Below are 21,576 nucleotides of genomic sequence, written 5' to 3' on the forward strand. Positions count from 1 at the left end.
CACCAGACTACCCAGTCACTCACTACTGACCACACAGACTACCCAGTTACTCACTACTGACCACACAGACTACCCAGCCACTCACTACTAACCACCAGACTCAAATAAAACTAAAAGATGTTTAGTATTTTATCAGGTAGTGCCCACTGAGCTCCATGGCTCTTTCTCAGAAGCGACGTGGCCCACACAAATGATAGCTCAGCGAACCGCCTTATCGTGTGGGCATGGAGAGTTTTCGCCTCTGTAACTGAAGTGTGGTAAAGGAGCAGCCCCTGCAATGGCTCGCTCGCGCCACTGCCGGCAGAAGAGGCCTCCACTAAGAGGGTGCTCTGCAGAGCTGGAGCGAGCTCTTAGAGATCACCTCTCGTTCGTTATTAGTGCAACCTCGTTATATATATTACGACATAATTAAGCAGACAATACATCTCCTTTCCCGGGTCCGTCTTTCCATGTAACATTATAATTATAAAATCATTCTTTTGACACGGTCGACCAGGCAGACGCACGAAACTTCTGGGAGTGCATAATGGCAGCAGCATTGATTTCAAGACAATCAAAACTCCGGGCAGGTATAGCCACACAAGTGTCTCATCAGCAGAGTCAGCTTCGCTGGAATCATCGGTGCCGGTGAAGAACTGCCGAACTTACAGGCAAGCGGGGAGCAGTGGCACTGTGGTGGTGGTGGTGGTGCGCATGCTGCAGTCTGAGCCTGGAGACCTGGGTTCGATTCTCAGCCAGAGCCAAAATTCGGGACATCTGAACTCATACTGCCTCACTACCCTTTCACGCCTTTGCCCGCGTCGGGAAATCGAGTCGAACAACCTCCAAATCTTTTCGATTTGAAGCTTTCGTGACTGCAGGGATTCATCTTCTTGGTTCTTTCGGTAAAGTCACGTAGAAGGGAAATAATAAAATAATAAAAATAAAACATAATAAAATAATTCTCACGACGTTTCCGACAGACCTGTTCTTCACCTGAGGACGGCTGCTTGCGTTGTGGCCGAAACGTCGTGAGAATTATTTTATTGTGTTTTATTTTTCTTATTTTATTATTTCCCTTCTACGTGACTTTACCGAAAGAACCAAGAAGATGAACCTCCAAATCACTAACGCAACCTGGGGAGCCTTTCGTCCAGCAGTTGATTCACAAATGGATTAAAATTATTCGTTTGTTTTGTAATCAACAATCACTGAATTGTGCATTTAAAGGTGTCGTGTGTTGTTATGCAAACTATAGACGCGCATCGTGAGGTCTGTGCTGTTGGTCAATGTTTACGAAACATGAGCATTCATTCTTTTCGAAAGTTAAATATTCGCCTGAATCGTAAAATGTGTCCCAGAATCGTAATATTGCGCATACTTCTGAGAACAAACCCAAAAACAAAACATTAAAATTTCACAAGATACTGAAATTCATATTTACAACACAACAATTGTTTGACTTCGTAGGACCTTCCTGAAATAGCCATGAGGCCCAGTGAAACTTTCGCAGGTGAACTGACGCAATAATAAGACCATAACAACAACAACAATTTAAAATAATAAACTCGTGGTTCAGCAAATCCGTTCGGCAGACGCAGAGCGAGGGGAAGGGAGTCAATCCTGGTGATCACTTACCTTGCAGCGAAGGCATTTGGGTGATCACTGCTGCAGCTCGACTCACCTACGACGTCGTAGTAAGCGAGGGGGCCCTTGCACACCCCTCTGAGCAACTTTTATATCGTTGGGCTGAATGGGGGCAGTCATTAAAACGCATCTCTCGTCTCACACTGCCCTCTACGTGGCCCCCCTCTCTCTCACTCTCCCTCTCTCTCTCTCTCGTGGTGCCAGGGCGTCTCAATTAAAAACCAGGAGGCACTCTCTTCCTTCATTAAAACCGTCGACCCGCACACGCACCACTGCTTGCCTCTCTCTGTGTGTGTGTGTGGCTCTCAATGGATGCACTGCACGCACGCACGCAGATATTAAAATAATGCCGCTCAGACTGCGCGGATTCCCGCTGTGGGCCAATGCGAGAATTGGTGGTCACTTTGTCCGTACGTCCGTGCGGAGACAGGGCGCGCACAGAAACACGTGGGTGCGATAAACAGATGATCGCGGCGACGATTCGCAGGTGCTCGCGATGGCTTTTCTTTTTGGCAACGGCGTTGTGTGCGATTTTAAATCGTGGGGACAAACTAAGAATGCCACCACGCGCGTTCTACGAAGCGACGTACGCGTATTCGTTCGTGTGCAGTTTCGCAAGGGTTAGGGAGGGGAGGGGGATGGATCACGACACCTGGAGGAGCATTCGAAGCGACCCATTGTTGGCTTTAGCGACCAACTACTTCGCACGGCGTACACGGAGATAACGAAGATAACGGGATGCCGCCGGGCAGATGGAGCTGATGAAATGGGCACGTGTGCGAGGTGCCGAGTGGATCGTGGTGTTGTGGTGGTGGTGGTGTGGTGGTGGTGTTGTGGTGGTGGTGTTGTGGTGGCGGTGGTGGTGTGGTGGTGTTGTGGTGGTGGTGGTGTTGTGGTGGCGGTGGTGGTGTTGTGGTGGTGTTATGGTGGTGTTGGCGGTGGTAGTGGTGTTGTGGTGGTGGTGGTGTGGTGGTGGTGGTGGTGTTGTGGTGGTGGTGGCGGTGGTGGTGTTGTGGTGGTGGTGTTGTGGTGCCGGTAGTGGTGGTGGTGTTGTGGTGGTGGTGGTGGTGGTGTTGTGGTGGTGGTGGCAGCTCGCGGAGCCCTTCATCCGGCAGATGGTGACTGATATACCAGAGCAACGTTGAACAGAAATCTGACTGTCGTCTGATGATGCTCGTTGTAATCATTGGCGAAACGTCGTACTCAAATTGTAAATGTTGTGGATTTACCCTCCAACACACACCGCCGCTGTGCTGCTGTACTCGTAACGAATTGGGCATGTTCTGTTTACTAGATACACCTTACCGATTGGCTGTGTCGGATGGTGGCGGGTTTCACGACACACGTGCATATTTACGCGCTCTAACCCAACAATCAAACAAAATCAACCTCCATCATGAACGTTGAACACATTTACACCTAATTTCCTGAGCTCAAAATAACTACCGCGGTCAATGCACGGCACCCCTTGCCACGTGCGCGTGCCCATCGCGTCTGCGGTGCCCTCCTCACCCGTCCTGTGGTACTCCTCCGAGACGCTCAGCGGCCGCGAAACGTCGCCGTTCCTAGGGAAGGCCACGGCGACCCCGCCACCGTCGTGGGCCTGCACCAGCGGTGATGGCAGCGACGGTGACCCCGCGTGACCCTCCGGCGACGGGGTCACGCTCGTCCTCACTGCGGCCGCCTCGTGCAGATGGAGCCGCTGGTGCGTTGGAGAGACGAGCGCAGCGGTCACGCCGTGGAGGGCCGGCGCGACGCCGTTCGCGTGCGCCTCGGAGGCGAGGGCCGGGGTCGAGGTGTCGGCGTCTCGGCTCGAAGTCCTTCGCCGACGCCGCCGTCGTCTGTGCTGGCCGCAGGGCACGTGCACCCCGATGTACACCGCGTGGTGACCTGGAAGACGGGCGAGGCAGTGGTGGCGACGATGGGCGATGTTTGTTCGATGGCAGAGCCAGCGTAAGCTTCGGCACCCCCCCCCCATTCACCCACCCGTACCCCCGAGAATATTGAAGGGCCCACAGGGGTTGAGGTCACAGATACGGGGTGTATGAAATATCGGGTGGAATTTAAGTCCGAATCAAATTTGCAAGGGAATTGACATTTGAAAACAAAACACACGCGCGCGCGCACGATTAATTTCGGTCCAATCTCTGGATTTCCTGCATCTGTCTCCTCTCATCTCACCACATATCAACCGTTTACATTAATCACTTTTCCCCACGTCTATGTCACTTGACTGTATGTCTCCTGATGGGCAGGACCACATAGACACTGTGACCTGATGCACAGGACCACACAGACACGTGACCTGATGCACAGGACCACACAGACACGTGACTTGATGCACACTGTGACCTGATGCACAGGACCACACAGACACGTGACCTGATGCACACTGTGACCTGATGGGCAAGGACCACACAGACACGTGACCTGATGGGCAGGACCACACAGACACGTGACCTGATGGACAGGACCACACAGACACGTGACCTGATGCACAGGACCACACAGACACGTGACCTGATGCACAGAACCACACAAACACGTGACCTGATGCACAGGACCACACAGACACGTGACCTGATGCACAGAACCACACAGACACGTGACCTGATGCACAGGACCACACAGACACGTGACCTGATGCACAGGACCACACAGACACGTGACCTGATGCACAGAACCACACAGACACGTGACCTGATGGTCAGGACCACACAGACACGTGACCTGATGCACAGAACCACACAGACACGTGACCTGATGGGCAGGACCACACAGACACTGTGACCTGATGCACAGGACCACACAGACACGTGACCTGATGCACAGGACCACACAGACACGTGACCTGATGGACAGGACCACACAGACACTGTGACCTGATGCACAGAACCACACAGACACGTGACCTGATGGTCAGGACCACACAGACACGTGACCTGATGGACAGGACCACACAGACACCGTGACCTGATGGACAGGACCACACAGACACGTGACCTGATGGGCAGGACCACACAGACACGTGACCTGATGGTCAGGACCACACAGACACGTGACCTGATGGACAGGACCACACAGACACCGTGACCTGATGGACAGGACCACACAGGCACGTGACCTGATGGGCAGGACCACACAGACACGTGACCTGATGGACAGGACCACACATACACGTGACCTGATGAGCAGGACCACACAGACACGTGACCTGATGCACAGGACCACACAGACACGTGACCTGATGCACAGGACCACACAGACACGTGACCTGATGCACAAGACCACACAGACACGTGACCTGATGCACAGGACCACACAGACACGTGACCTGATGCACAGGACCACACAGACACGTGACCTGATGCACAGGACCACACAGACACGTGACCTGATGCACAGGACCACACAGACACTGTGACCTGATGCACAGGACCACACAGACACGTGACCTGATGCACAGGACCACACAGACACTGTGACCTGATGCACAGGACCACACAGACACTGTGACCTGATGCACAGGACCACACAGACACGTGACCTGATGCACAGGACCACACAGACACGTGACCTGATGCACAGGACCACACAGACACGTGACCTGATGCACAAGACCGGATAGTCTGTGTCAGTGTTTCTCAGCCTTTTAAGGCACCGATGCTGAAGAGGCAGCACTCACCGAGACTTGAATAATGCCTCAAAATAGATCTCAAAACAAAGCAGATGTGTTCATCCATCAGTAGCATTTTAATATTTAGCGTAATTATGGTGGGGGGGGGGGGGGTGTGAAGATATTGCGTAATGCTGCCACAGAACGAGCAAAATGCCACCTGCATCACTGAAGTATTCCGACGGTAATTGACACAATTGCCCCCCCCCCCCTCTCTCTCTCAAATCCGTGATGCCATTAGCGTAGACTTCAAGCGATGTGCGTTAATCATCGAGTATTAACCAGGACTTAACGAAATCAATAACACAGTCGGTTATGTGTGTTGTTATTAACGGCGCTTAATGATCAATCTGTGTTAACCAGAGGGGTACATTTTATCGTGAAATATTTTTCCCCAGATGCCCCCAAAAAAACATCGGAACCTCCGGGGGGGGGGGGGTGGTGGGGGATATATTTTCCGGAGCTCAGCCTCGGAGAGCTCCAACTGAAACGAATGCGTTGATCAGCAGCATCCGTCTCGTCACTCGCTCCGTTCCACGAGACATTAAGCTTTGAGTGACACACAGATGGAGAGTGCCGAGCGAAAGCGAGCGAGACGGTGTGTTGCGTTGGTAAGGTTTGTCACGGAAGCAAAACGTGTCGATTCGTTACGAGTACAGCGCACCGGTGTGTTGGAGAACAAATCCACAACATTTACAATCCGAGAATTAGTAACGAATTGGCCACGTTCTGTTGACGTGACAAAGCTGAGTAATTGGCTGTGTCGGGTGGTGGCGGGTTTAACGACACATTTATATTTACGCGATTTAACCGAAAAATATATATTATAGATGATATTGGTTCCGATAGCCTATGTGTTAAACGGTCTGTTGAGTTTCGATTCAGACGCTGTCTCCCCGACAGACCTGGTCTTCGCCTGAGGACGGCTGCTTGCGTTGTGGCCGAAACGTCGTGAGAATTATTTTATTATGTTTTTTTTAATTTTTTTATTTCATTATTTCCATTCTACGTGACTTTACCGAAAGATCTTCTTGGTTCTTTCGGTAAAGTCACGTGACTTTACCGAAAGAACCAAGAAGATGAATCCCTGCAGTCACGAAAGCTTTAAATCAAAATTTACCGAAAGAACCACGAAGAGGGTCTGTTGAGTGTTGGGCCCATCACGCACTGCACATTCGTGATGGACTCGACTCATAGGAGTGCACAACGTCAAATGTTCCTACTTACTCTTACTTACTGCTTGGCTACGTTTGACCTATGGTCACCGCGATATGCATATGGATGGTGCGGTACGATACGAGATCAGGTTTCGCAATGCGAAGATGATTATTGGGATATCGGTTGCCTGTCACTTTTGTAAGTGCACTTTGCATGTTACCGTCTTGTTTTTTGTACTTTGATTCACTGGTACTCAAGTAAACGGGCCAACGTTGACCCAACGTCGGCCGAACGTTGGGTCAACGTTGGTCCGAGGCCCAACGTTGGGTCAACGTTGGTCCGACTACGTCCCAACATTAGCCCAACGTTGGGTGAACGTTGGTCCGACTACGTCCCAACATTAGCCCAACGTTGGGTGAACGTTGATCTGACTACATACCAACATTGGGCCAACGTTAGTTTATTTATTGGGTCAAGACCGCTTAAAAGTTATCCGACAATAGTTCCCCAATATTGGCCCTCCCTTAAGTATTCTAACCACTGCGATTTTACTCTAATTACAAATCTGTAAAGCATTCAGGGCTCGTGATGTCAATCATACGAAGGTATTTAATTACATGAACTACGAAAATTATGACATCAAATTTGCCGTAAATGTCCCGCGCCATCAGTTACTTTGCAACAGCAAGAATGTAATTGCTGTCGTTAAAACGAGCGGTAATCATTGCGTTTATTTGTTCGCTATCAATATACTGTAGTGTCAATAAAATGTATTTATTTATTGATGACAAATAAAGCAATCTAGATTTGAAGCTTTCGTGACTGCAGGAATACATACTCTTTGGCTCTTTCGGTAAAGTCACGTAGTCAGTTTAACACGTAGGCTTTCGCGACCAATATTATTCATAATCAACGTTTTTGGGTTTAGATCGCGTTATTTATAAATGTGTCGTAACCCTCCACCACCCGACACGGCCAATCAGTAAAAAAGTGTCACGTTGACAAAGGACAAATAGTTCACTGCTTTAGCCCACCGGTGTGTTGAAGCGTGAAACCACAACATTTACAATTTGAGTACGACGTTTCGCTGGTAATTGCATCCAGCATCATCGGGCAATTGCCCGATGCAATTACCAGCGAAACGTCGTACTCAAATTGTAAATGTTGTGGTTTCACGCTTCAACACACCGGTGGGCTAAAGCAGTGAACTATTTGTCCTTTGTCAACGTGACACATTTTTGCTGATTGGCCGTGTCGGGTGGTGGAGGGTTACGACACATTTATAAATAACGCGATCTAAACCCAAAAACGTTGATTATGAAAGTCACGTAGGTTGAAAAATAAAATAAAATAGATCACGACGTTTCGGGCGCAAACACAAGCGTCCGTCATCATGTGGGAAAGCATGGTCTGCTGCTGATGCAGACTGTTTTAAAAGGTTTGAAATGGGTGTAGCCCAAGGGTCATAAAGGAGTGGCTGGGTCTAGTGATGTGAGAAATTAGCATGTAACTGGGTACGGAAGCAAGCTTCGATAAGTGCGATATCACGATACCTTGTAGAAAACGGACGATACGATTATTGTGGACGATAATATCACGCGATATATCGTATATCTTACGATATATCTTACGATATACGATATATCGTAGCTTCGCCCAATCGCAGCACACCCGACGGTGATGCACAAGCACCACGAACACGAACAACTCAACGCATTCCCCACAGCACAAGCGCACTGAAAAAGGCGCATTGCCCGAAACGTCGCCTGTATATCTTTAACTTTGAGGGCCACAGTTCTGTTGAAGAACGTGCCGCGTCTGTTTAGCCACGTGACGTTTGAAGGCTGTTCTTGCCACCTAGTGGTGACAGAGGTGGTGAACCCTGCAGGGATTTTCCCAGACGCCCCCCGCTGCGCCACCGCGCTGCGTTTTATCCGCCATGCGTTTTATGCGCCCTGCGCCTCCACTCGTTGTTGTGAGCGTCGCTCCTCCGCCCTCCGTTGTTGCTGGAGGACGACTGCTCCCTCCCAACTGCCCAGGAGCGTCCTTCACGAGCCCCACCGCTAGGTAACCGGCTTTATGGGCCGTCCATAAATGACGTCACGCGATTTGGGACGATTTTTGACCCCCCCCCCCATCGTCACACGGCGTCACAGAAAGTCAGACCGCCCCCTCAAATATGACGTCACAAAGCTCTGCCCCTCCACCCCCCAAAAAAATAAAACATGCTTCAAATCGCTTTAAACTATAGGCGTCGTAGTGCGTATTCAATGTGGCGCTGCACTGATGTTGTAGGAGAAAACATTTATTAAAAAGTCTATTTAATTAAGTAGAACGTGTTGTCTATATTTAAAGTTGCGCGTTTTGATGTGACGTCACATTTCTCAACCCCCCCCCCCCTCGTCACACATCGTCACAGAAAGTCAGACCCCCCCCCCCTGGTGCGTGACGTCATTTACGGACGGCCCCTTAGGTAAGTCCAACTCAGCTCCACATCCTTCTGTACAGCATCGCCTCCATCTCTTCTCCAAACCGTGCCGCGCTCATTTAGCTCCCTCTATCCGACCAAGAAGAAACTGCTTGTGCGTGCGGTGGCTGGCCATGCGAGCTACGTGACCCAGCCAACGCAGCCTCGCCTGCCGGAGGAGCTCGCCGATGGGACTGCGTCCCAGATCGTTTAAGGTTCTGAGCTAAGACGATATAATTCTATTCCAGGAGGGATAGATATACGGCATGTCTTGCAGCTGGAGGAGGAGATTATGCAAGGGGACTTATCCCCCAAATGTTGGACAGCACTAGAAGCCAGCTCAGGCTGGTTGGTCTCAGCACTGTGCCTGTTGCCAGGGCTAAATTTCAACCGGTGCGGTCCGAAACGCTGTTCCGGGAATTATTTTGTGGACAGGCGTCCGCATCCATTTCGCCTTATTTTGCTCCAATACACTTGTATACCACCTGTTCATAGGATCATCGGAACATATTGGGGGCCGTCCATAAATGGCGTCACGCGGTTAAGGACGATTTTTGCACCCCCCCCCCGCCCTCGTCACACGGCATCACAAAAAGTCAGACCCCTCCCCTCAAATATGACGTCACAAAGCTCTGCCCCCCCCCCCCCCCCCCAAAAAAAAATAAAAACATGCTTCAAATCGCTTTAAACTATTGTCATTGTAGTGCGTATTTAATGTGGCACTGCACTCTGATGTTGTAGGAGAAAACATTTATTAAAAAGTCTATTTAATTAAGTAGAACGTGTTGTCTATATTTATTAAAAGTTGCGCATTTTGATGTCACGTCACATTTCTCAAACCCCACCCCCCCCCCCTCGTCACACATCGTCACAAATGTCTGACCCCGCCCTCCCCTGTAGGTGCGTGACGTCATTTATGGACAGCCCCTTGTACACTAATTTCGGCTGACTATTGCCGGGCGTAGCTCGTGTTCCGGTGGAAGTGCCTAACGCCGAGACTCCCTCCTGCAATCCAGCTTGGCAGCATTGCGAACGAATCCCTGGCTCTCATTATGCCGAATTCAGACGAGCGAGCGGTGACTCACACCGAGGTAGCAATTTTCTGCCATCGAATAGCCGAGAGAGTCAAGCTCAGGGCTCGCCTCTGAGTGGCTGCCACCCGCATCCCAAGTCGGGCCATCTAGTTTGCCGATCAGGTTGTTTCCTGTACTCTATCTTACAGGCGATGATGCGTCGATAAGGTTGTCCTTTGAGTGTGAGGCCATGCTCTGGTACAGTGGATCCAAGCATTGTTCTTGTTGTATACCAAACCCCCCTCTCAACCCAACCCCACCCCAACCCCCCACCCTCCCTCCACCGCCCCAGTCCACGTACCTCCAACCAGCAAGACAATTCAATTATTGTAAAAATGACACTCGAATTACATTGACACGTTTTCCACACGTGAGACCAACAGTTAAGACCTAATAACTGGATTACAATAAACTAAATATTCACAAATCCAATTACGTAAATATATCATGCATACGGCTATTGGAGTGTCATCCGAGTCACCATCGCGAATGAATCAAAGTCGCCAGGCTGAGTGAGTGAGATTCACCGCACGTGGAAGGCTGGGGAGTTTATCTGACCCGCCTGAATAATCTATTTGTGAAATCGTTCGAATGTAAAAAATATATATACATTTATGAACGAAAGCAGAAGAGCAGAAGAAGTGGGAAAAACCCGAGCGGCTAAGCGCACGGGTTCAGAAAAATAGCATAGAACAGATAAGTACAGAGCTTTAGAATGTGGAAGGCAGTAGCCAAGCGCTGCTTTATAGCCCCATCTGGCCATGCCTCCATGTCCAGACCTCCCGCCCGCACCCACACGGCCATGTGTGGGGGAGAGGGCGAGATGTGAACTACCTCGCCTGGAGTACAGGAGGTCGTGGGTTTGATCCCGACCCTGACGCCTGCTGCTGTATATTTAGAGTGTGCGTGTATCTCTCTCTCATCATCATCACGGTGGCTAGGAGATGTTAACTACATCGCCTGGTATGCAGGAGGTCGTAGGTTCGATCCCGACCCTGAAGCCTGCTGTATATTTGAAGTTTGTGTCGTTCTCTCTCTCTCATCATCATCATCACGGTGGCTAGGAGATGTTAACTACCTCGCCTGGTATGCAAGAGGTCGTGGGTTCGATCCCGACCCTGACGCCTGCTGTATATTTGAAGTTTGTGTCGTTCTCTCTCTCTCTCATCATCATCACACTGGCTAGGAGATGTTAACTACATCGCCTGGTGTGCAGGAGGTCGTGGGTTCGATCCCGACCCTGACGCCTGCTGTATATTTGAAGTTTGTGTCGTTCTCTCTCTCATCATCATCACGGTGGCTAGGAGATGTTAACTACATCGCCTGGTATGGAGGAGGTTGTGGGTTTGATCCCGACCCTGACGCTTGCTGTATATATGGAGTGTGCGTCTCTCTCGCTCTCACCGTGGTCGCGTGAATGTTTCTCCGGATCCTCCGGTTTTTTACCCTCCACATTTAGAATCGACATCGCGTGTTTCGAGTATTGGGCTGCTCCAAATATTTCCACGTGATGAGAAGCCGCTCCATTGGGTTATCATTTGTGGCCAGGTCACTTCTGAAAATGAGCTAGGTAGCTCAGTGGGCCTTACTTGGTAAAATACAATTTTAAAAATAATAGGTTTTATGATAATTGGTTTTTTACCCTTCTATCTGGCAAAAAAACTGACACCTTTTTTACAAGGAGTCATGTTTGCATAGACCACAATACCTGCAGCAATAATGCAAACAAAAAACATAACTCTGATAATGTATGCACTGTCCTTGAAGTTGATTGGTCCACACCCGAGACAGCTTTCCTTAGAGGTTAGTCTCACATGGGTTGGACCAGATGACGCCAAAAAGCGCACAACTCAAAGACAATGCACCATCAGAGTATGAGAGCTCGGGGTTAAACATTTACACCATTGGAACCTCATTTGCCAGTAAAACATATGATAATAGGTTTTATATATGTAAATGATGAGAAAACTCCATCATAACAGAAGACTCGTGGTGGCCGCATACCCATGGGCTTCAAACAATCCGCACACGAGCGTGCACACAGAACACACGCTCGGCATGTGTGCTTCGTGCAGACGGTTCTGGAAGATCTTTTTGGTTTTTTCGGTAAAGTCACGTAGAAGGGAAATAACAAAATAATAAAAATAAAACATAATAAAATAATTCTCACGACGTTTCGGCCACAACGCAAGCAGCCGTCCTCAGGTGAAGAACAGGTCAGACGCTGTCTTTCCGACAGACCTGTACTTCACCTGAGGACGGCTGCTTGCATTGTGGCCGAAACGTCGTGAGAATTATTTTATGTTTTATTTGTATTACTTTATTATTTCTTTTCTACGTGACTTTACCGAAAGAACCAAGAAGATGAATCCCTGCAGTCACGAAAGCTTTAAATCGAGGTTCTGGAAGACTTGCACTGTGGCCCTCTTGTATGTGCTGTGTACTATGTATTAACTTCTCCCCCACCGTACGTAGCAATCCGTGCTTATCGGAGGTGCTGGGTAAGGGCAACTAGCTAAACACAAAAAATGCAGTTCTCAGGTTACTGGTATACAATTGGTGGATTGTACATATAGGCGACAAACAAAAACATTGAAAAGTCAAGTCATTCGATGGTGATATGATCAATTGTCTGAAATAGTTGGAGGAGGGGGGGAGGTACGGACAACACGCAAGAGAACGGCGGAATGGAGTGGCGAGCGCCGTATTGATTCGTGGTTCTGCACAAAGCGCGGAGCGGCCGAATGTCAACAAGTAGCTCGTAGATTTACGCATTCGTTTGTATTCATCTCACACTTAAATTTCGATTTAAAGCTTTCGTGACTGCAGGGATTCATCTTCTTGGTTCTTTCGGTAAAGTCACGTAGAAGGGAAGTAATAAAATAATAAAAATAAAACAATAAAATAATTCCCACGACGTTTCGGCCACAACGCAAGCAGCCGTCCTCAGGTGAAGAAGACAGCGTCTTCTCGACAGACCTGTTTCTTCACCTGAGGACGGCTGCTTGCGTTGTGGCCGAAACGTCGTGAGAATGATTTTATTTTGTTTTATTTTTATTACTTTATTATTTCCTTCTACGTGACTATACCGAAAGAACCAAGAAGACATCTCACACTTGTTGAAAGTCAATTTGTTTTCTCACATTGACCGTGTCCTGTCACGCCTCCCCCCTCCCTCCAAACCTCCTCCTCCTCGAACCCAACCCCCTTTCAGCAAGGCCACGCTCCTGGGTCGGCGATCCAAAGGATGAACCCGACGCGACACGTGCGCTGAACATCAATCGCACCGACCGCGCTTCATCGGACACGCGCGCCGCCGCTCACCTTCCACGTCCTCCTCGTCCACGGCGTGCTTGCGACACAAGGCGCCTCGGTCCAGCACGGCCTCGTCCTCCATCCTGTAGTAGTAATAGAGGAAGAACGAATGCTCCGCTTTGGCACGAAGCGCGCTGCAGTCCGGCGATGACGGGCAGCTGTCGATTCCGCCGAAGCCGCCGCCACCGCCGCTGCTGCTGCTACAGGGCGGCGGTGGCTGCGCGCTCCCCGCCGGTTCCGGCCACCCCGCAAGGCCACGCGCACCGGGGCTGCGCGGTGCCGCCAAAGAAGCCGTCATGCCGAGAGGTCCCCCCCCTCTCCTCCTCCTCCCCACCACCACCACCACCACACTCCCCAGGCGCGCGGTTACCACTCAGCCTGCGCGCCTCTCCGTTACGCGGTGGCTAGGCACGGGGCTCCCGGCTTGGCGTGGCGTGCGGGGGGGTCACAAGTGACACGACCTGTCAGTCACAGCCCTTCACCCTAACCCTGGTCCCCACCGCCACCACTCCACCCCGCGGTGCCCGTCTGCAGCCACCTCCAGCTCCTTGCGCGTGGTCGACCCAACAGCCCCCCAAACTGGGAGAAGCCACGTGCGCGCGCGCGACGATGATCGATGATTCGGTCCCGGGCGTCTCCTAGGTCGACTCAGCCTCGAATGAGTAGCTGAGGCAAATGCGGCCGGGCGCGGTGTTCGCCGTCCACGTCGTCGTGTGCCGTGTCGGCCTTCATCGGTTGCTACTCGCTACGAACAGCGCTTGTCCCAATCGTCTGTAAAAAGGCTATACCGGTGGAGAGGGTGGGGGGTTGTTGGAACCTTTGTCTTTGTGCGCGCGTGTGACCTGTTCCAGTCCGCACGCTGAAATAGTAATGACTTGCGGGTAATTCAGCCGTCTGCCACTTGAACGATTGCCTCGAGACGAACGGCCGTTGAAGGCGACGCTCGGTTGTCGAATTACAGAGGCCCCCCCGTGCATGCCCTCTGTCTCTATCGCTCGCTTCGCCCTTAACGAGTCGCCGACGAATCGCCCACGTGAATGCGACCCATAAACCCAGCAGCAAACGGGTCCGCTTGAAGTGTCGAAGAGTATTTGCAATGATGGTACGACGATCGTTAAAAACAAACGAAAAAAATAAGCATGAAGCCACTCGTTCCGTGGGTTTCGTCCGACGCCATCGACTTGCGGATGAACGCCGGGACCTTCCTGAGAGAGGGAACGCGAAGACGCGGACCCAGCGGCCTCCTAATCGCCCCTGATCGCCTCTAATCACGTCTAATCAGAGAGCAGCCTCAATCAGCAGAAGGACGTCGCTCCACTTGGTAACGGCTACCACGTGATCGCCCCCCCCCCACCATCCCGGGACACAAAAAGTTTCATAACCCCGAGATGGAGTCTCGGTCGATGCGCTTTTTTGGACGTAGATTTTTGTGAACGTGGAGTTCGTGGGTGTATATTTAAGAGTATCTCTTACGGTTGGCCTGTGTCTCTAAAGCGACACGTTTTACGTTTAACGAAAGAGGTGAAGCAGACAAGACGTCTGCTTCACCTATAATCCATCTCTCCATCTATATATATACAACGTGGATGTTGCGGACGTTGTATTAAGGAGTTTGTGGGTATATTGAAGCGTATTCCTTACTGTTGGTCTGTGTCTCGAAGCGACACGTATAACGTGTTGTCTGCTTCACCTGTGATCCGTCTCTCCATCTATTTCATAAAAAAAAACATTATCTTGCACATGAATGCCGATGAAGGGCGGTGCAGCTGATGCCATGGAGGAGACGTGTTGTCAGCTTATTTATTCTCTTATTTACATCCTCCTGTTTGTGTGTGTGTGGAACGCCGACATGCAGGAGGGAGAATTGAGTTGGCGCTTCTAGGATTTTCCTGAGCACGACTTGGAAGTCGCAAAGCACGCCCGCGCGTGTGGCCAGGCCGCTGCACTTTTTTGTTGTTTTATTTTTACCAGGTAAGGCCCCACTGAGTTGCTAAGTAGCTCTTTTCCATAAGCGACCTGGTTGTCACAACATGATAGCTCAACGAAGTGGCTCGTCATGTGGACATTTATAGCAGCCAAAATACTCTAAACTCGTGATGTTGATTCTAAATGGACCCGGAGAAAAATCTACGCGACCACGGGGAGAAAGACACCGCAAACTCCAAATATACAGCAGGCGTTAGGGTTGGGTTCAAACCCACGACCTCCTGCACACCAGGCGAGATAGTTAACATCTCGCCACCGTGGAACCTATTCTATTTGGCTGTGCGCCCGGTGTCTCTCTGAAGCTGTGAGCCACCAGGTGCTGTCGTGGGGGTTCTAACCGCAGAGACACTATGTTTACTGCGTGTCGAACTTCTTTCGCACCGCACGTAGCCAACCGCGCTAATCGGAGGTGCAAACTCATCGCAGGGCCAGACGCGGGCAGTACGAGGAGCGTGGACAATTAATTATTATTAATCATTATTATTATTGATTCATTATCAGTGGCGCCGCCGGCTCCATTGCGTGACCCGAAGCAGAACTTATTGTTTGGCAGCGTCCCGTGACCGCAGGCATTCTACGATGGACAGGCTACAACGATGTGCAGTCGCATCACAGTTTGCCAATTACGATGACAGATATTTAAAATCCGCCCGTCACAATTATGTATTTCCGCGAGGTTGTGGCGGATTTGGGGCATCCTTCATCAAGCTTGACTGGATCGTCCTTGGCTGTTGTTGATTATGATGAGAACGATTAGCCACATTAGTTATTACGAGCATCGGAATTGGTGCCGCGGCTATATTTGTCTTGAATCTGAACCATCGCCCCCGTCCTTACCCTCCCCACCACCACTACGCCCCATCGCCGCAACCTCTCTGGTCCACTTGGGCCCCCTGAACCTTTGCTGAGTTTCCGCATTGCCAAGCCCCGCCACTGACTGGGACACGAGCGCTTTGCGGGGTGGGGTGAGATCGCTGCGTTGGGGCCTCCTGCGCGTCACCCCCCCACCCTTCACCCCCCACCCCCCACTCATTAATTGGAGATGTTCCCGGTTTAGCTCTGGATGAGAAAGGATTCGAGGTACGCTAAGTCTGGCGATTTATTTATACAACAAACGAAAAAAGTCTCCGTCCGACACGGTGCCTGCTTCGAGAAACAGGGCATTGCGTGTGCCCGTGGGCAATGCCTGGTGGTGGCGGACCCATCCCCGCGCACCGGGGTACCAGGCGGATTTTCCAGAGACGTGGGCTGCTCGATGCACCGAACAGACTCCGCGCGAGACGGCCGACGATGCATCGACAGCGGATAGATCGCGTCCGCGCAGCGAGACGGGAGAGAGGGGTGGGGAGGATGCAGACAAAGCAGAGAGCCGTAGGGAGACGAAAGCAGAGGGATTAAGACAAAGGTCGGAATGACAGGGGTTCCACCGTTTTGTTTCTACTTCTTCTTCTCAATAACCCGAGGCCCCTTGAGCTACTTGGGGTCCCGAGGCGTTTGATTCCGTCCAATGCCATCCATTGGCCGATCTTAGTCGCTATCACACCGGCTGACTTATCCAGAGCCGTTGGACGCAACGAGGCTAGCACCGCCCTCGCCTCATCCATGCTGTTGAGGAGCTGCGCTAGAGAACGCGTCCGTGTCGAGTCGCGCTCTGACAACACCACGGGATGGTGGGGGGGGGGTGGTGTTTCTCCTTGCGCTGGGAAAATTTGGACCATCGCGTTGATGCTGACTTTTGCAAATGACGCCACGTGATCTTTAACGTACACTGCGAGTGAAGCAAAATTTGCGTAGATTCTTTATATATGTGCTTAATACACTCGCAGCGATAACCAGGGCGGCCGCTGCGATTCGAACCGTGAACTCCTGCAATCAAGCGGCGTGTTTATTGAGCTCAGTCAGCAGTGGATAGACCATGGCTGATCATGATGATGATGATGACTGCGAGAAGTTTCAATCGGCTGAACGGGACGCGAGAAATCAGTGGCGGTGCTAACAGCGCTTCATTGTTCAGTTGGAATTGTCAGCGTAAGGCACTACCACTAGGATACAAGGGGACCGCTGCTGCTGCTGCCTTCTCGCTCGTCCGTGGTTCCTTCTCACGCCACTGAGTCGTTCTCTCTTCGAGACTTGCGAGCGAATACTGTTGCCATAATTACTAATCGTGCATAGTACCCAATATTCTCATAACACTATGCAAATTATTATTAAATAACGCTGCGAGTCGGACGTGGAATGCCAAAATCATTCCAGGAACAAGTGTTCCCGCCTATCCTGGCTGAAACGGAGCGCCTACAAACGGAGTGCCCACAAAGCCTGAGTGAAACCACAGCTGTGATACAATGACACTAATTGACCCATCACAGCGATGTTTTAAATAGTTTTATTAAAATGGCGAGCGTTTTATATATATTTGTTTCTAATTAGGATCTGAGTTCGAGGCTGATATTGTACTCACTAGTTTTGTTGTATCTCTCTACGAATCCGGGGCCCCCCTTCAGCTACTTGGGATTCCTCCACTTTTGTTGCGTTTGCTTGTTTGCCTAACCCCACCACTGACGAGAAAACTTCCTCTGTCACTGCAATCAATTACTTCACTCCGTCCAATAACAAAACAAATTGGCATCCATACAGTCCAGTTAACAGCGGTGCTCCCGCGACACACGAAAGACACGTACCCCCCACATGCTTTAATCACTGCAACGCCATGCGAAAGTCCGAGGGATGAAACGTACCAGTCCGTCATGGTAATAATCCTGTTCCGTCACAGCCGTCTCTTCACCCGCTCTGAAAGTGATTTGACATTGTCTTCTCACCAAACTCCGAGGCTAGACCCCCCCCCCCCCCCCCATCTTCCCCAGCTCCTACGCCTTCCACCCAGCTCGCCATACCACTCTGTAGCTGAACCCAGGCGGTGTGGCCCGGCCTGGCATCAAGACACAGCCGGACCTGACCGGGCCCTCTGGCTGTGCCTTGGTTCGGCAGCCTCAGGCAGATGCGTCACCATCACCGTCACCACCATCACCGTCACCACCGTCACCACCACAACCACGACCACCACCATCACCACCACCACCATCACCACCACCATCACCACCACCATCAACACCACCATCACCACCACCACCATCACCACCACCACCATCACCACCACCATCACCACCATCACCACCACCATCACCACAACCACAACCACCACCACCATCACCACCACCACCACCACCATCACCACCATCACCACCACCATCACCACCATCACAACCACCACCACCACCACCATCACCACCACCACCACCACCATCACCACCACCACCACCATCACCACCACCATCACCACCACCACCACAACCACCACCACCATCACCACCACCATCACCACCACCATCACCACCACCATCACCACCACCACCATCACCACCACCACCATCACCATCACCACCACCATCACCACCACCACAATCACCACCACCACCATCACCACAACCATCACCACCATCACCATCACCACCACCATCACCACCACCATCACAACCACGACCACCACCACGTATCGGCGGTCGCACCTCCACGACGCACGGTCATCAGAACAGCACCACGCGGGCACACAACCAACTGCCTGTCAGTCTCCACCAAGATGTTCGTCATGGACGAGCTAGGAACTGGCAGTGAGTTGGGGGGAGTGTGAGCAGTGTGGAGCTCCCACGGTCAGGAGGAGAACCAGGTGATCTCCCCCCCCCCACCAAAGCTTTTGAAATTACCCCCCCCACACACACCCAGCCCCCCACCCAGCCCAGAATTTCTCACGCGTGGCCATTAATCAACACCAATAACGCATCTCCGGCCATTCACAAACTCGGTAGCATGGCTAATCAGCGCCGTGAGCAGAAAGAATACCGTGCGTAAACAACATTACATTGTGCGTCTCATACAGTGCCGGGCGCTGGTGAGTGGCTATTGTAGTACAGCACTGTGGAGGCGAGGGTTGGTAGATCACGCAAAGATGTTGGTCATTTGCCATGGGAGTCGTCGAGTTGCCTGCCACAACCCTGCCTCGGCAAGAGGACGCGACATAGCGAACGTGGACTCCCGTCTGTTCCATCTGTACGGGATGGAGCGGTGGTTCTTGACCTTTACTGCAGCCTTGCGCCGCTTTGGTTCTCAACGTATTTTTTCTTATTATGTTAATAAATTCATAGGTTTGACGAAACAAAGTAGTTGTAACTTACGCGCCCGTGTCTAATTTGTGTTTTCGATTATTTGCCTTCTAATACAAATCTGGCCGTGTCATTTACAAACTGAGTACGACGTTTCGCCAGTTATTACAACTAGCTTCATCAGGCGACAGCCAGATTTGGGGAGAAACCCCACCTGTTTCGTTCCTTATATAGAGGCGTAGATGTTGTGGCTTGGCTCTCCAACACACCGGTTAGTGCTGTACTAGTGACGAATTGGCATGTTCTGTTTACGTGACAACCCTTACTAGTTGGCTGTGTCGGCTGGTGGCGGGTTTAACGACACATTTATATATTTACGCGATCTAACCCCAAAAAACCCTCTATTATGGATAATGATCGCGAAAGCCTACGTGTTAAACTTCTTTCGCGCCGTACGTAGCCAACCGTGCTAATCGGAGGTGCAGGGGGAAGGACAACAAACTTAAACACGCAAAAAATGTAATCCTAGAGCAGACTGTCGTCCAATCACAGACCTCCTTGGGTGTCTAATGATTCAATATGAAGGGCTGCGATTTCTTTAACGTGAAAATACTTTAAATAAATGTAATTACTCACAGACAAAAAATACTCATCGAGTCTCAAGTTTTTTTTCAGGAGGGTCCTTTAGTGTTCATGTCGTGTAAGGGATTACGGTGAAGGATTGGGTTTAGGGGTTAGAGGTAGGGGTTAAGGATGGAGTTTAGGTTAAGGGTTTAGAGTTATAGGTGGGTTTCGGAGTTAGACCTGGAGGCTGGATTTAGGGGTTAAGGTTGAGGTTGGGTTTTCCGTTCGGTGTTGGGTTTACGGTTTAAGAGGTGAGTTAGGGATTGGAGTTTAGGTCTATTGCTTCTGGGTTAGAGTTTTGGCCGGAGTATTTTTATTATTATTATGATTTGGCGTGCGGTGCGTTTGAGACCCAGATTCGTGGAGTTGGAGCTCGCAAAAAAATCTGTCACCGCTGATGGATCATCAGCTTCCCCGGGGTGGGGGGCAGTGAGCGGTAGGGGGTGGGGGGAGGGGTCGGGGGGGGCACGGCGTGAACGCGGATCCATTTCCCCCCAAGGTTGGGGTTCGGGGAAGTTGAACCTCACACTCAAACTCTTTGGTTCTTTCGGTAAAGTCACGTAGGTGTAAAATAATACAAAATGTGGTTTATTGTATTCTATACCTACGTGACTTTACCGAAAGCTTCAAATCAAGATTGAACCTCACACTCATTTGTTTTTAGTGCCACGAATCTGCGTCTCGGCATTTGTGTTTTTCCCCCCCATGGCTTGAAGCCCCTTTGAGGGGGGCACTCCGACAAACATCGTGACCCATGCCCGTTGCTTTGTCTTGACGGTAAACCGACGCATCAGACGAGATGTACGCGAACGAGTCTTGACTTGGCTCCAGGAGGCTTCATTATCCCCGCAGTTTGAACGTCGCCAGCGCCGCAAGATAAAAGGCATGACCGTGCCAAAACAGAGGTCACTCGTGGTTTGGCGAGGTCGCGGAGACAATTCTCGCTTCAGGAGACGGGGGCAATCGGGGAAATACGCCCAAACACAATAATCACCCGTATAGCCTTAACATACTGTTGGGGCAAGTGCTGTTAGCGAGCGCATATGAAGGTTGGCGCGGCTCGGGTAGCAAAACAACATAAACATGGCTCTAGAAATGCATTAGACTGGCTAATTCCCTTTAAATAATTTCTTATGCCAGATATATGTCGGTCCCTCTGCAAACCGAGCACCCAACATGTCAGCACTGTTCAAATCCACTCATTGCCTAAACATTACAATGCGGAATCCTACTGTAAGTCTTCACAATCCATGGGTGGGAAAACCCCGATTTTTCCAGCGGCAGGCATCGGGTTTTTTTCTTTAATACAATTAAACCCGATTTCTGGGAATGAAAACCTGGTTTAATGAATACGAAACTCTGATCCAAGGCTTAGGCTGCTTCCTCGTCGGTGCTGCTATCGTACTCGGGGGGGCCGTCGGGCACAGGGTAGTCGTAGAATGCGGCGAGCAGGTTGGTCTTGATGAACACGAGCTTCTCCTCCACAATCGTGGGCGC

The 21,576-nt window shown here is 50.8% G+C and overlaps 1 protein-coding gene across 4 annotated transcripts in view; it reads right to left on the bottom strand.

Moving 5' to 3' along the window:
- LOC133354338 (electrogenic sodium bicarbonate cotransporter 1-like) overlaps positions 1-18,126 on the bottom strand; it is an 87,204-nt gene extending 69,078 nt beyond the window's left edge. For 3 of the 4 annotated variants that reach the window (XM_061571095.1, XM_061571094.1, XM_061571093.1), the window contains exons 1-3: positions 18,037-18,126; positions 13,325-13,398; positions 3,139-3,516 (exon numbers count right to left, since the gene is read on the bottom strand). In XM_061571095.1, the coding sequence (XP_061427079.1) occupies positions 3,139-3,516; positions 13,325-13,398; positions 18,037-18,047 (463 nt within the window). In that variant the 5' untranslated portion in view covers positions 18,048-18,126. Of the gene's footprint in view, positions 1-1,617; positions 1,717-3,138; positions 3,517-13,324; positions 13,399-18,036 lie in introns of those variants that run through there. The other variant, XM_061571096.1, reaches the window with a different exon arrangement.
- Between the last annotated feature and the right edge of the window lie 3,450 nt (positions 18,127-21,576).

Source organism: Lethenteron reissneri, chromosome 47 (assembly GCF_015708825.2).
Source record: "Lethenteron reissneri isolate LAM-NWPU_2019-01 chromosome 47, ASM1570882v1, whole genome shotgun sequence".
NCBI lineage: Eukaryota > Metazoa > Chordata > Hyperoartia > Petromyzontiformes > Petromyzontidae > Lethenteron > Lethenteron reissneri.